At 34.2% G+C, this 14,466-nt stretch overlaps 2 protein-coding genes across 5 annotated transcripts in view; one reads left to right on the top strand and one right to left on the bottom strand.

Annotated features, from left to right (window-relative positions):
* LOC145327050 (SET domain-containing protein SmydA-8-like) overlaps window positions 1-14,466 on the bottom strand; it is a 51,687-nt gene that overhangs the window by 21,170 nt on the left and 16,051 nt on the right. For all 4 annotated transcript variants that reach the window (XR_013882042.1, XM_080170565.1, XM_080170567.1 and 1 more), the window contains 2 exons: window positions 1,423-1,501; window positions 544-643 (listed from right to left, as the gene is read on the bottom strand). Coding sequence is in view for 3 of the 4 variants with exons in the window: in XM_080170565.1 (XP_080026691.1) it covers window positions 544-643; window positions 1,423-1,501 (179 nt within the window). In the remaining variant the exon portion in view is untranslated. The remainder of the gene's footprint in view (window positions 1-543; window positions 644-1,422; window positions 1,502-14,466) is intronic.
* LOC145327053 (uncharacterized) lies at window positions 7,182-12,388 on the top strand. Its single transcript, XM_080170570.1, has 8 exons — window positions 7,182-7,265; window positions 8,079-8,135; window positions 8,473-8,642; window positions 8,891-9,010; window positions 10,032-10,115; window positions 11,056-11,127; window positions 11,477-11,652; window positions 12,242-12,388. The coding sequence occupies exons 3-7, from the start codon at window positions 8,476-8,478 to the stop codon at window positions 11,478-11,480; spliced, it is 447 nt and encodes a 148-aa protein (XP_080026696.1). The 5' UTR covers window positions 7,182-7,265; window positions 8,079-8,135; window positions 8,473-8,475; the 3' UTR covers window positions 11,481-11,652; window positions 12,242-12,388.

The following is a 14,466-nucleotide window of genomic DNA, read 5'->3' as shown; positions in this document are numbered from 1 at the left end:
TGGTAGCTCATAAGAGTTTACTTACCTAGTAGAGATATGTTAGCATAGAGTGCTTGTACAGGTACAGGTGTGACTGGTAGCTCATGAGAGTTTACTTACCTAATAGAGATATGTTAGCGTAGAGTGCTTGTACGGGTACAGGTGTGATTGGTAGCTCATGTGAGTTTACTTACCTAGTAGAGTTATGTTAGCATAGAGTGCTTGTACAGGTACAGGTGTGACTGGTAGCTCATGGGAGTTTACTTACCTAGAAGAGATATGTTAGCATAGAGTGCTTGTACAGGTACAGGTGTGACTGGTAGCTCATGGGAGTTTACTTACCTAGAAGAGATATGTTAGCATAGAGTGCTTGTACAGGTACAGGTGTGACTGGTAGCTCATGGGAGTTTACTTACCTAGAAGAGATATGTTAGCATAGAGTGCTTGTACAGGTACAGGTGTGACTGGTAGCTCATGGGAGTTTACTTACCTAGAAGAGTTATGTTAGCATAGAGTGCTTGTACAGGTACAGGTGTAACTGGTAGCTCATGCGAGTTTACTTACCTAGGAGAGATATGTTAGCATAGAGTGCTTGTACAGGTACTGGTGTGACCGGTAGCTCATGAGAGTTTACTGTCAGTACACCACATACATCCAAAATTTCCTAAACATATCATTTCATCAATAACAAAGTTTTAGTTGCTTTTCAAAAAGAGCCTTCTAGGCAATGGTAACCCCCTCCACCTTCTTATTTTTGGAGAAGGTAGTTTTTCTTTCCTATGGGTAATTCCTTAACCCCCTAAGGGGCTACCCAGTACTCAATATAACCTAACCAGACAAACTAAAAACTTTTCTTTCACCTCATTTTCAAAGGTTTAGTGATTTTTCGACTTTGCAAACGCCAATAATGAAAATGGATTTATTATTACTTGGATCTTGCACCAGATTATCATGTACTCTGATAAGGCAAAACTAGAAGCTGGCTTAAATGACTCGCCCCTTTTAAATCCACCCCCTTTTCTTCCCTTACTACTGGATAAACAAACTGAAGAATAAATGATGTTCAAGTTAGCAACATAAATTGATAACAAGTATATCCATTACAATACTGTAGAACCTGCAAATTGTTAAAATTACCATTACCTCGTAGTGCATGATTCTCCTTCGATTTTAAATGATCCAGGGAATCCAGAGCATCATCCACGTGTAGTGGGATGCCATACTCTAACACCCAAGGATATTAGTATCCATCAGACAACCAACCCTTTGATTGCACGACATATGTCTGAGAAGTCCTAACTGTGCATGGTAGTGAGTTGCTACTGTTTATAGGCCAAGGCATTCCCCATACTCTTACTATTTATGTTGCGCACCAGACATAGCAGCAGTAGGAACCATTTTTAAAGTCTTTTGTTATGACGCAGTGTTATATATTAATCTAACCTGAGTAGTAAAAACAGCTTCTGATATTTTTAAGAATTCTCTGATAACTCTCAGCATTGTGGCAACATCTTTATCATACCTACAAACAACACAAAATCATTTTTATGCTTTCCTACAAAGCGCCTGTTGAGCACTGAAACCCTTATAAACAAAAGCAGATTGAAATGAAAAGAGTCGGGGTTGGTGGTAGTTTTTTTCCTATCCAGCATCCCTTCAAGAGGCTCTAAACCGGCTGTGCCGCAACCAGAGGCGTCCAGGGGGGTTTATCCAATCCTCTGGCAAAATTAGGTGGGGGGTTAATAGAACAAGTCCACCCCGTTTCACCCCTCCACGAATTCTCGAAGATTCAGAAATTAATTCGGCTCCGGCTTCAGATTCTAAAAACTTGTTTTTACTGAGAGTGGCCGTGGCTGAAATTAGAAACTTTGACAGCTGCGCGGCTGGTGGTGGCAATAGCTGTTGCTTATGCTGTTCAGCTCTTTAAATTCCAACATTAAAATACGTTTTAAAATAGAAGCTTTTCTAAAATTTGGGTCGGTATATCCATCCGTATCGGTTAGACAACAGGTTTTCATTTCATATTTTTATGTGATATAATTATACTATATAACTGATTTTTTTAATACTGATTCCTAGAACAACAAATTACAATATTATAATCGAAAAATCGAGTCATAAAATGTAAGTGTCCTTTTTTGCAACAAATTTAAGTACAATTTTGTCAAAACTTATACATTTATATTTTGTATATTCAGTTCTGACACTCTACAGGAGTTAATGTTTGTTTGTCATACCGTTTCAGAGCTTCGCTTTTATGGATGTTGTCATCCTTGTGTTTAGGTTGTATTGACCTTCTTTATGTAGATTTCTATTTTATTTGCAGTATTTTGCATAAAGAAAATATGCAAATATTCAATTTGGATTGCGTAATGTTTATATGATCAGAAATGTGAGCTTTCTGTGACAAGAAATTAAAACGAGGACAGCTATATGCACAGTAAAAGCTAAGATTTTTATTGAAACTAGTCTAGTATGACTTTGAAACCGCTTAATATCAGCTGGATTAGAACCGGGTCTCAGCCATGCTGAAAAATCTTGTATAGCATCATATTACAGAAAGTTTTCCACGAATAAAAATAATAAAATTAATACCTACAAGTTTTGGTAGCCCGGACCATTGGTCAATGGTTTATTGTTTTAATAACAGTGGGAAGCTGTTTATAATACCACGCGAAAAATAACTATTATTTGATAAAATACTTGATTATATGTAAACAAGAATGACAACATCCATAAAAGCGAAGCACTGAATCGGTAGGACAAACGGACATTAACACTTGTATAGTGTCAGAACTGAATAATCAGCATATAAATGTACAAGAGTCAAAGCAAAATTGTAAGTAAATTTGTTGAAAAACTGCTTGATTCAGGATAATGTTTATGGACATACTTACATTTTTAGGACTTGATTATAAAGTTGCTTCGCTTATTACATTTTACTTTGTTGTCCCAGGAATCAATATACAAAAAATCAGATCAATCGGATGATTAGATCACATAAAAATTTGTTGTTAAAAAAGTAAAAAAATCAACATGTTTAAAATGGACGTACGGACATTTTGGTGATGATTATAGAGTTGCTACGCTTTCTAAATCGTACCTAACTATTAAAGGAATCACCATGCAAAATTTGAAATCGATAGGACAATTCTAACATGCCTAAATTAACAAATAAAAGCTATCTATCTCGGACGGACGGACGGACCGACCCTAATTATAGAAAAGCTTCGCTTTTAAAAATAATATTAATTATGTGAAGAAAAACAATAGTTGCTTATTCCTATTTGTACATATGAGTCATGCATATCATGGGTCTAAAAGGATAAGACAATGTACTTTCGCAATGATGATACACAAAACTACCCCTTCTTTAGATTAAGTGGTTGGAACGTTTGAACACTCATCTTAATGAACCAACAAATCAAAATTTAATAAAGTCCCCAAAGTTGTTCAAAACTTTTGGGACTAGTAAAATAAACAGCCCAATTTTCCCTCCCTCCCGGAGTAAATATATACAACCTCTTGTCAAAAAAAAACAACTTACCAATAAATAAAACTTTTTAGAATAGCTATGCTCCCAAAAATATGCAAAAACAAAATGGAGACCTTCAAAACATAATCTAAGAAAACAATTGATGTTAACAAAAAGAAATTTTCCCCTAAAATTAATATTCCCTTTGAAATATTTATATTTACTATGTAATACAAAGTTATAGAAACGTGCACAGGGTTTTATGAAGGGGGTCCGAGTCTGAACCCAGGTTCTACGAAATACCAGAAAAAAAAATCGTTTTACCAGAAAAGTGGTAAAGCTGGTCAACCTGGTAAAATATACCAGTTTCGTGGTAAATTTTACCAGCAAAAATTTTAGCCAAAAAATTAGTCAAATTTTACCATTTTTTTTGTAAAATTTGACGAAACAAAAAAACCCGTTTTTGGTGTTTTAAATAAAAAACAGCTCTTCATAATCAGTTGTAGTACTTTAAAATAATGACTTCTATACAATGAAGCCTAAATTTAAATTTTTTTTTTTTTTTTTAATTTTACCACTTTTGGAAGTTTTACCAAAAATGTGGTCAATTTTACAACTCTATTTTTCAGGTTAAGTCCGAATTTTCGGACTTAGACAAAAAAACGCAATTTGGTCAATTTTTACCAAAAAATTGGTAAAATTTGACAAGGTATTTTTTTAGGCTAAGTCCAGATTTTTGGACTTTGCCAAAAAAAATGAACTTGGTAAAATTTGACCAACTTTTTGGTAAAAATTGACAAGGTAAATTTTTAGGCTAAGTCCAAATTTTTGGACTTTGCCAAAAAAAAAAACTTTGTAAAATTTGACCAACTTTTTGGTAAAAATTGACAAGGTAAATTTTTAGGCTAAGTCCAGATTTTTGGACTTTGCCAAAAAAAAAAACTTGGTAAAATTTGACCAACTTTTTGGTAAAAATTGACAAGGTAAATTTTTAGGCTAAGTCCAAATTTTTGGACTTTAACAAAAAAAAAAACTTGGTAAAATTTGACCAACTTTTTGGTAAAAATTTTTACTTTTTATTGAATTTTTTCGCATAAAAGAAGCTAACTTTTTTTTAAAACCTTGAAAATTATTTCATCATTTCTTTTAAAACATCCTCCCGCATCATCAAAAATATATCAAATTTAATATTTACTTATTTGAGCTAGCTTCATACGAATTAAAATTAAAAGAAAAAAAATCCAGGGTGTGTTTACGCAGATGTGCCGTGTGCATTTGAATTTATCGACTTTTCATCTTTAATATAAATATAAGCTTTCGTATATTCCCCTGAATGTTTCTAAAAGAAAGACAGAGATTTCGAATTATAGAGTAATTAATTTCGCTACAAAACTTATTTTTTAAGTTTTGAAATTTATGGCACCTCTGTGCGCGCATGCGCACTATGGATAAGCTTATGATTATTTGAATATAGAGTGCCAAAAATAATTATTAGTTTTGATTCAATTTAATCAAATATTTTGAATCAAGAAGTAAATTACTACTCAATTTTCTCTAAATATTTAAATTTGTAGAATTTACAAGGAAGATTTTTTTTAAGCAAGATGTTTAAAAATGTGGCAAAATTGTGGAACAACAATGTTTCATGATTTCTATATTTATGTTGTCTTTGCCAACCGGAAATACCACCGAGATGGGTTTTTAAAAGATGAATGCCACATTTTTTCGGCGTTTTTTAGACATTGATTGATTGAACGTTGACGATAGAATTTCAAACAGAGTATATAACATAAAAATACTGAATTTTAAATTATTTTTTTAGCAATTTTTCTAATGTCTAACACAGCTCTAAAAAGATGCATTAATTAATATGCAGCAAAAATGGATTGAAGATAATCTTTTTTTTTCTATGAAGGCCGTACCATCAAAAGCGAAATAATTAAATAAATCATTGTATACTCTTTTAGATTTCGCGAATGTCGCGCTTGTTATTCATAGCTTAAAAAATGTCGAAAAAACGCGGCAATATCTTTTAAGAACCCGGCCGGAAATAGATTCTTATATGGATCATATATGGTTAACAACTATATATATATTTAAATATTTTTTTTAATATTGAATGCACTATATTTTTTTATATTCTATCGAATATATATTTTATATGTCATTACAAAACTATATTACATTTAATATTAACATTAAAAAAAAAAACATCAATTTAAACTTTCGTAACCCTGTATTGGCTTCAGAAGAACAGTTCTACAGAAACCACGGTACACGTTTGAGCTAACCAGCATTGCTCTGCCTAGGCTTTAATTAGAAAGGCCAGGGTATTATTAGTGGTTGAAAAGTTTGTACATTATTATTACAGGTATTGTGTCTTTAAAGGGACTGTGAACGTAAATTTTTCTCATCTTAACATTATCTTATTCATAATATCTCACAGATAGAGCAAAACGCGCTTTTGTTTGCTTAAAAAACGGCTTTTTCCGACGATTTTTATAAGGTACAGGGAAAGGAAGAAATTTTTCGTATTATATAAAATGTCCATTAAATTGTTTTTTTGGTATTATCCTCTTAGAAATTTTTTTTTCAATATTGAAAAATTTGAAAACAAAGAGTTTCCAGTATGGCTTTGAAACCGATAAATATCCCCTGGATTAAAAATGGTTCTGGGCCATACTGAAAAATTACGTATTACAGACAATTTTCTATGAACAATAGTCTAGAAATTATATTATCAATACCAGCTTTGTTAGGCCAGTCCTTTGGCCCCTCGGGGCTAACAAAATTGCTATTGATCTGAAAATTTCTCATTTTACCAGTCGCGGAAAGCTGTCTATAATACGACGCGATAAATAAAATCAGAGACAAAAATACCATTTTTAGATAAAAAGTATACTTTATACCTACCTACACACTTAAATAAAAATAGCCTATTTATATTTAATTTGTTCTTAGATCTTTAGTTAATAGTTATCTATGCTTATCAGGGAGGACACCCTTGGAGGAAGGTTGACCCAGGCCATCTTCCAGACCCTCATTGTCACATGGATCAAGGCTAATCTCTATGTTGTTGTGTCCTGTGAACTTTGGGATCAGTTTCTAGAGGTAATGTTAGCTATACTATAATTAAGATAACCTGCAGAAATAGATATTTTATTACTTGGATGTTACACTAGATTTTTATTTTCTCTAATAAAGTAAAACTCCCAGTGGGCTAAAATGACGATAACCCTAATTCGCCCCCTTTACTCCATTCCGTCCCGTCCTACTGGATAAACAAACTGACCATTGAATGAGTTTCATGTTAGCAACCTAAATTGACTTCAATTTTTCCACTGTCATCAATATCCACGTATATTCTATATCCATTCCATAATGTTTTATTTGTTCTACAGTACAGGAATCAGATCTATTTGCCAATCGTCCTAAAGACAACCAATGGTTGATTGTACGTCAAGCTTTTAATTTTAAGAGGGATAAAATGAGGGATTTCAAAGGTTTGAGGTTGGTAATCTAATATATTTTTTTTTAATTTTGAAGGGAAACAAATAAGGGGTTTTACGGGTTGAGTGGAGTTAACACCCTTTAAGCCCCACCCTTTAAAATCTGTATCAAGAATTAAAAATGAAGTTTGGGGACGAATTTTTGCTTCATTAATTTAGATGAATTATTTTTCCACCAACTTTTCTACTTGTCAAAATAAGTTCGTTTGTTTTAGGTTTTGAGTGGACTAACTTTATGGGAAGAATTAATCCGGGAGTGGTTTAAGACTATGGAAACCCTTACCAGAGTGTTAGCTAGACAGGTATATTATTTTTTTAATGTTTTTTCCATTAAAGTTTATAAAAATAATCGATATATTATTACTGGGATGTTGTACCACATTTTCATTTACTCTGATAAGGAGATGCTCACAGCTGGCTAAAATAAAGATACCCCCCTTCTTTAAACCCAATCCTTACCCTACTACTGGTTGAACAAACTGACCAATAAACGAATTTCATGTTAGCAAGCTAAAATAACGACAATTTTTTCCCCCTGTCGTAATATCCACGTATATTCTACATTCATTAGAGTAGGTGGTATTATCCTTGCCTGCCTAGCCGCAGCGCTCGGCTCCCTAGCCTAAAACCTAACCTAACCTAAAATACTTGTTCGTCGGTAGTCGGGGGGGGGGGGGGGGGGTACAAAATTGAAAAAAAAATTATAATTATAAAGATGTAATTTTGTTAATAATCATTAATGATGTGGATCAATTTATCGGGGATTGCCTTATCCCTTAAAATCCTTGAAGTTTTACCAACAAAATTCCGTTTGTCCCACTGTCTTATTTGAGAGCTTTACTCTCATAAACGTTATCATTGTTATTTTGTGGAAGGGAATTATGTTTTTTGTAAACGCGAAGCTTTTCTATAATTAGTGTTGGATGGCCGGTCTGTATGGACGAAACTCATAGCTATTATCATTAATTCAAGCATGTAGGAATTGTCCTATCTATTTCAAACTTGTTACCTACTGATTATTTTGGTCTAGCTAAAAAGTATAAGGTTTCTACTTTTGTCGTATTTTTTTAGTTTCATACCTATAGTTTTTGATTATAACAAATTCTTTTATTTAGATTGTAAAGAAACAAGACCTCAGATCAGCATTTGAAACATAGGGGGCAGTTGAAGAAGTAAGTTACAGAAAAGTTTCGCAGCTTATATTTATCTTTGTAGATCTGTATAATAATACAAACAATATTTTGGTTTCTTTACAACAAAATGGCTGGGTGTTGCCACCCCCTTAAAAGTCAAGGCTTGCCTTCACCTTTTCATTACTTGAATTTTTTGTTTGAAACTTTCACTACTGCTTTTAGTTAGGTTTAGGGAGATCAAGAAGGGTTTAGAATATTCCACAAGGGTAGGAGGTATTTTTAAGTTATAGGGAATTGTTTTGATTTATTTTTACCTTATTGTTATTAAACAAACTTCAGGTCTTGAAGTTATTTTTACTTCACTTTATTTTTTAAGGAAATGAACGGTACATTATATGCCGGTGAACGGCTGAGAGTGGAAATATCCCGGGGACGAGGCAGGGGACGTGGAGGCGGAGGTGATAGGGGGCGCAGTTCTTACAGAGGTAGAGGCCGGGGTGGGGGCGGGGATAGGTATGAAAGACGCAGCCCCCCACATTACTCTAGGAAAGTTTTTGTTTTAAAAAGTAAAAGTTAGAAAATCTTTAGGTAGGCCTATTTATTAAATGTAACGTTTAAAAGCAATGCATTTTTTGTAATTTCGCCATGGACTGACGTACAGTTTTGTTATAAAGTTGCTGCGCTAATAAAACAGCAGTACCTAAGATAAAAAAATTTAAAATTAATCTTCCAAAATACTTACTAAAAATCATCGAATTTTTTTTTTTCAAAATGAAAACATTTAAAAATAACAGAGGTGGCTCTAGAGGAAGGGGAGGTGATAAGGGTGGCTTTAGAGGCAGAGACCGTGGAGGGGACAGGGGTGGTTTCAGAGGACGTGGTGGCAGAGGGGGTGGTAGATCCCCTCCACCAAGGTAAAATTTTAAATTTTAAGATTAGTTTAGATATTGCTAGCGGCTGCGGCCCTAGCATTTAGGGGCTCTGTATTAAAAAGGATAGATAGGGGACAGAAATATAGTCTAAAACCATTCCGTGTCATATGAGAAGCTTTCCTACCTATAAAGGAGAACTCAATCGGTTTAGTAGTTATCGAAATCTTAAGCTAAAGACAAAGAACCTTTTTACTTTAAACAATTTAGTATATAAACAAAATATATTAGTGTAATTTCCAAATTTGCTAACTTTAAATGCCTACCATCTCTTTTATTGCTTTATTAAAGATTTTCTTATCCCTTTATATCTCTGACATTATACTGTTAGGTATTAGTTTTAGATGGACATTACAAGAATTGATTGATTAAAATAATCCTTAAATAAAAGTAACAGGATGTTTGTTTGTCTTCGTTTGTAGCGAAATATCTAGCGTACGTACACGTCTCTCCTCTACATTGAAGCTTATTGTATGTCTCGGAAAGGTTTTAATTTATACATGGATTTTTTTATAGGCCTAAGAAAAATTACCCCAAAAATTTTATTTTTTAAAAACTTTGAAAAATTAAAATTCAAGGTAGTGGGTCGGCTCTTTCCCAGCCCCCCCCCCCTCCCCACACCTTTCACATTGCAAAAAAAATGGGTGTTGTTTTTTGCTTAATGGTGTGATTGATAATTTAAATTGAAACTTGGAAGAATCTACCTATTAAGATTTAAAATAACTCTTATATGCATCATCCTATTATATAAAGCAGTAAGACTTTTTTTCTAAATAACTACTGATCCGATTGGGTTCTCTATTTTAGGTAGGCATCACATAGGTCCTGAGTTGGTTTTATTCTATTTTCTGATCATATTTAAGCCTTAAGATGGATTTTTTTTACTTTTTCTATTGAAACTAAAATAAAAAAATGTTGGGATCTATTTCAACTCACCACTAACTCAAGTGCCCCTAGAGGCCTCTAGGGGCTTAGTTACTATTGACCATACACTGTATTATCTTAGGTTGCGGCGGAAACCGGCTCCGATGCTGTACATCCTGGCTATGGATTTCTCTCCGAGAATGTCGAGTTTGCTAATCTTTGCCAGGTAAATGCAGGGAGGGAGGGGACAATGGGCTGTTAACTACACGTGTCCCCAAACTTTTATAATAACGTATTCTTATTCGTTGGCTTAACAACTTTGGGGATTAAGTGATCCCTGATTGGTTGGTACATTAAGTTGAGTGTCCAAACGTATCAACCACAAAAGGTAATCTATGTAAGGGGTAATTTTGTGTATCATCAATGGGGTTGTACATGTACAGTACATCAATTTGTCGACCATTGTCTTATCCCTTAAGATTCTTGGGTAAATGGATATATTATTACCTGGATGTTACACCAGTTTTTCATGTACTCTAATAAAGCGGTACTCACAGCGGGCTAAAATAAAGATACACCCTTATTCCTCCCTTACAACACCCCCTTACCTCCTTCTGGGTAAACGATCTGACCAATATATGAAGTCCATGTTAGGAACCTAAATTCATGACAACAAATTTCCATGATATGTCATTAATAATATCCACGTGTATTTTATATCCCTGGACAGGTAATATTTTCCATTTGACTGCAGGGAGGGAGTGGATATTAGACTGGAAGTTATACTGGTACCCAAAGTTTTATAAACACGTTAGCTCACAACTTTAAATCTTGATTGGTTCATTCAAACTAGCAGTGTCTGAACTAATCTAAGGTGTTGTTTTGTTCAATATATTTGGGGATTTATATATGTATATTTCGTTCATTATCTTGTCCACGGTCATTAGTGTGAGGAATGGGGTTGACAACACACCCCTTAAAATTAAAATTATGTAGATTCCCCCCCCCCCCGTTTTTTAAAAACCTCTAAGATTACATCCCTTCCCGTAAAAACCCTGTGCACGCCACTGTACTGCTTACGTTTTTTTCTGGTTAATTTCAAGAATGTAATATTATATTAATAAGAATGATACCTACCTTTTAATTTAAATTTTTTTTTTTATCAGGAGAAAGGAGTTATATTTGTTGGTCCACCGTCCACTGCCATTAGAGATATGGGTATCAAGTCTACATCTAAGGTAAATGATAGAGTAGCTACTCAGGAACTTATTTTGGTTGATTTCAAGTAGAAAAAAATAACACTCTATACTATACCGGAGTAACAGGATGTCTGTTCATTTGTCCTGTACGATCTCAATCTTCTGGTCTTCCATAATTTTCAGGGAATGTTTATGCTGTTTTTTTGGCGGGGGGGGGGGGGGGGTATGACACCGCTTCTTGGAAAAATGACCTCGAATATTTTCATTGGTAAAAACCCTCCAACCATCCTCTTTTAAGACGAAACACAAGTAGGCTCTAGGAAAAGCAACTGTGTATTTAAAAGAAGTCTGTCGTTACAATTTTTCTAATATTTAACCTGTTTTTTAGATGATCATGGAAGCCGCTAACGTACCTGTAATCCACGGTTACCACGGAGAGGACCAGAGCCTGGACACCTTGAAGGCGGAGGCAGACAAGATCGGGTTCCCTGTTATGATGCCGAGTAGTATGGACACAGCATGTTCTTGTTAGCCAGGGATGTTGTTACTGCTTATGTTTTCCAGGTAAGCTTTCCCTTTATTTTTTCTCGTTCTGCGTTTTCAAAGATGTTTAGTTAGATAAGTTTGCTGATTTTTTTGCCACGTGTCAAGATGCCTGTAGGAAATGAATGAGGGGGGAGAGGGGGAGTCGAACCTACACACTTTTATTTTTGCTTTCAAAAGAAAAAATTTAGGTGTGAGAGTAAGGGGGGGGGGGGAAGTTCTGACACATTTGCGTAAACAGCGAGTATAGGCTTTATCTTTGGGACGGACGGACGGACAGACGGACGGACAGACATCGTTCTACTTTGTATTATAGATTAGATATTTAGTAGGGAGGGATGGGACATTGGGCTGTAAATTACACTAGCCCCCAAAGTTTTCAAATAACATTTTCTTATTCTTTGGCCTAACAACCTTGGGTACTTTTATTGATTTTTTATTGGTTGGTTCATTAAGTTGAGTGTCCTAACATTTCAATCACTTATTGTAATCTACAGAAGGGGTAACGATGTGTATCATCATTAGAGATGAACATCAATTTATCAGCCATTGTCTTATCCCTTTATATCCCTGTAATTATCTAATTAACTAATGAGCAATTTTATTCCAGGTTGAATATCAGTGATACCGAGGTCGAATGGGGCCGGTGCCCAGCAAATCCAGGAGGTTGCGCAACAGTTTTCGCGGCCAGAGCAGTAGAATCAAGAAAAATATGTTTAAGTGTTGTTTCAATCAATAAAGATAATAATGAAAACAATTTTTTTTTTATTTTTGCGTTTTGTGTACAAGCGAGGTTTTTCTATAATTAAGGTCGTTTTTTACCACTTTCTCGTGATTTTTACCACCCGTTTTTACCACAATTATTGGTAAATTTTTACCATATTTACCCTATTTCTGGTAAAATTTTACCAGTTTAGGGCAAAAATATTACCAGGTGTTGAACAGTTTTACCACTTTTTCGGTAAAATCTACCAGAAATTTGCGGTAAATTTTACCAAAAAAGTGGTAAAAATTGGTCAAAATCTGGTATAAATTTGCGTCCTAAAATGGTAATATTTTACCGGAAATCTGGTAAAATTTTACCGATAATTGTGGTAAAAATCGATGGTAAAAAGCGTGAGAAAGTACCACCAAAAGTGTTTTTACCACGATTACGGTAAAATTTTACCACCTTTTAAATCGTATAGGCTGGTAAAATTTTACCATAAAAGTGGTAAAAACTAGGTTTTTTTATGGTATTAATTCCGTCCTGGGAAAATCTTGACACCCTTCTAAATTACGATACACTTAATCCAGCTCCTTTGCTCCTAACCCTCCCCCTACTGTAGAACGAAATGATCAATAAGTGATGTCCAAGTTAGCAACCTAAATCTGCGACAATTTTTCCCTATCATAATATCCACGTATATTCTAAATCCATTCCACCAACCTACATAATCAACGAGAAAATCACGTTTCCCCCAATTCATTAATTATAGACAGACAGACAGACGGACAGACGGACAGACGGACGGACAGACGGACAGACGGACGGACGGACAGACGGACGGACATAAAGTAGCTTCGCTACTAAAAAAGTCAAGAGGCAAACAAGCGTCTTTTGATTTGGTGCAAATTTTTATAACACCCCCTTAAATTAAGGATGGGGGGGGGGCTTTTCAAGGAAGGTGTAGGACGATGTATCCAACCCCCTTTATTTTGCCATGAGGGTGAATACGCCCCCCTTCTGCACGCCTGTGATAAAAACTTATATTTTCTTTAAAGTATATTATGATTTTTAGAAAGCATGTTTGAAATTCTTTAAAAATAAATAGCACTTATGAAAATAAACAAACAAACATATATTTCCTTTTTACATTTTTTTCAACTTATTTGTATATTTAGATTATTTCAATTTCAAAAATCATTAGTCTTAAAAACTTATCTTAAAAACATTTAAATTAGTTTTGAAGAGACACTATAATTTTTACAGATATTGTGATGAGAAAAAAATGAAACTTAGGATAAAAAATATAAAAACAAGGATGAAAACATCCATGAAAGCGATGCTTTAAAACGATTGTTTACTTGCAGAGTGTTACAACTTAATAGGCAGAATATAAATATTTAAGTCTAAACTAAATTTTAAGTAAATTCGTTGCAAAACTGCTTAGATACAGCAAACTGTTTAGGGAAATACTTACATTTTTAGGTCTCGATTATAAAGCTGTCTCTCTTATAATATTGTACCTTGTTGTCCTAGAAATCGTTATTTAAAAAATCAGATGAATATGAAATTTATATCATAGTTGTTTAAAAGAAATTAAATGGACATACGGACTTCCTTATTACGAAGATAGAGATGCTACGCTTTCTAAATCGTACCCAGCAGTTACAGGAATCACCATGCCACGTTTAAAAAGTATAGGACAATCCTGAAATGCCTAAATTAACTATAAGAGCTAACCATAATCATAGAAAAGCTTGGCTTTAAAAATATTCATATTTACACATGTGGATGAAAAAAACATATTTGACAGGTTTATACCTAATCATTTCCTAGCCTCAGACACTCGTACATTAATGGATTTATTATTACTTGGATGTTACACCAGATTATCATGTACTCTAATAAAGTGAAAGTTGTTGCAACTAAAATAACGATTCCCCCCATCTACCCCATTTACATCATCCCCTCCACTCTTACTGGATGAACGAACTGTCCAATAAGTGATGTCCGTGGTAGCAACCCTGTCAAAATATCCACGTACTTTCTATATCCACTCATACATCTTATACAATTTTTCAACAACATTCCTTATTTTGCTTATCACAGCATTTTTATTTGATTTCAGC

This window comes from Acartia tonsa, chromosome 8 (genome assembly GCF_053477335.1).
Source record: "Acartia tonsa isolate MP-2025a chromosome 8, ASM5347733v1, whole genome shotgun sequence".
Taxonomy (NCBI): domain Eukaryota; kingdom Metazoa; phylum Arthropoda; class Copepoda; order Calanoida; family Acartiidae; genus Acartia; species Acartia tonsa.
This window is presented reverse-complemented; position numbering and strand designations above follow the sequence as displayed.

What these genes read in the sequence shown, in the direction of transcription:
- LOC145327053 (XM_080170570.1), top strand. Translation starts at nt 8,476, where the DNA reads ATGAACGGTACATTATATGCCGGTGAACGGCTGAGAGTGGAAATATCC. An exon ending in AGCCCCCCACATTACTCTAG is followed by an intron (nt 8,643 to 8,890) that starts GAAAGTTTTTGT and finishes TAAAAATAACAG; the next exon opens with AGGTGGCTCTAGAGGAAGGG. An exon ending in AGTTTGCTAATCTTTGCCAG is followed by an intron (nt 10,116 to 11,055) that starts GTAAATGCAGGG and finishes TTTTTTTATCAG; the next exon opens with GAGAAAGGAGTTATATTTGT.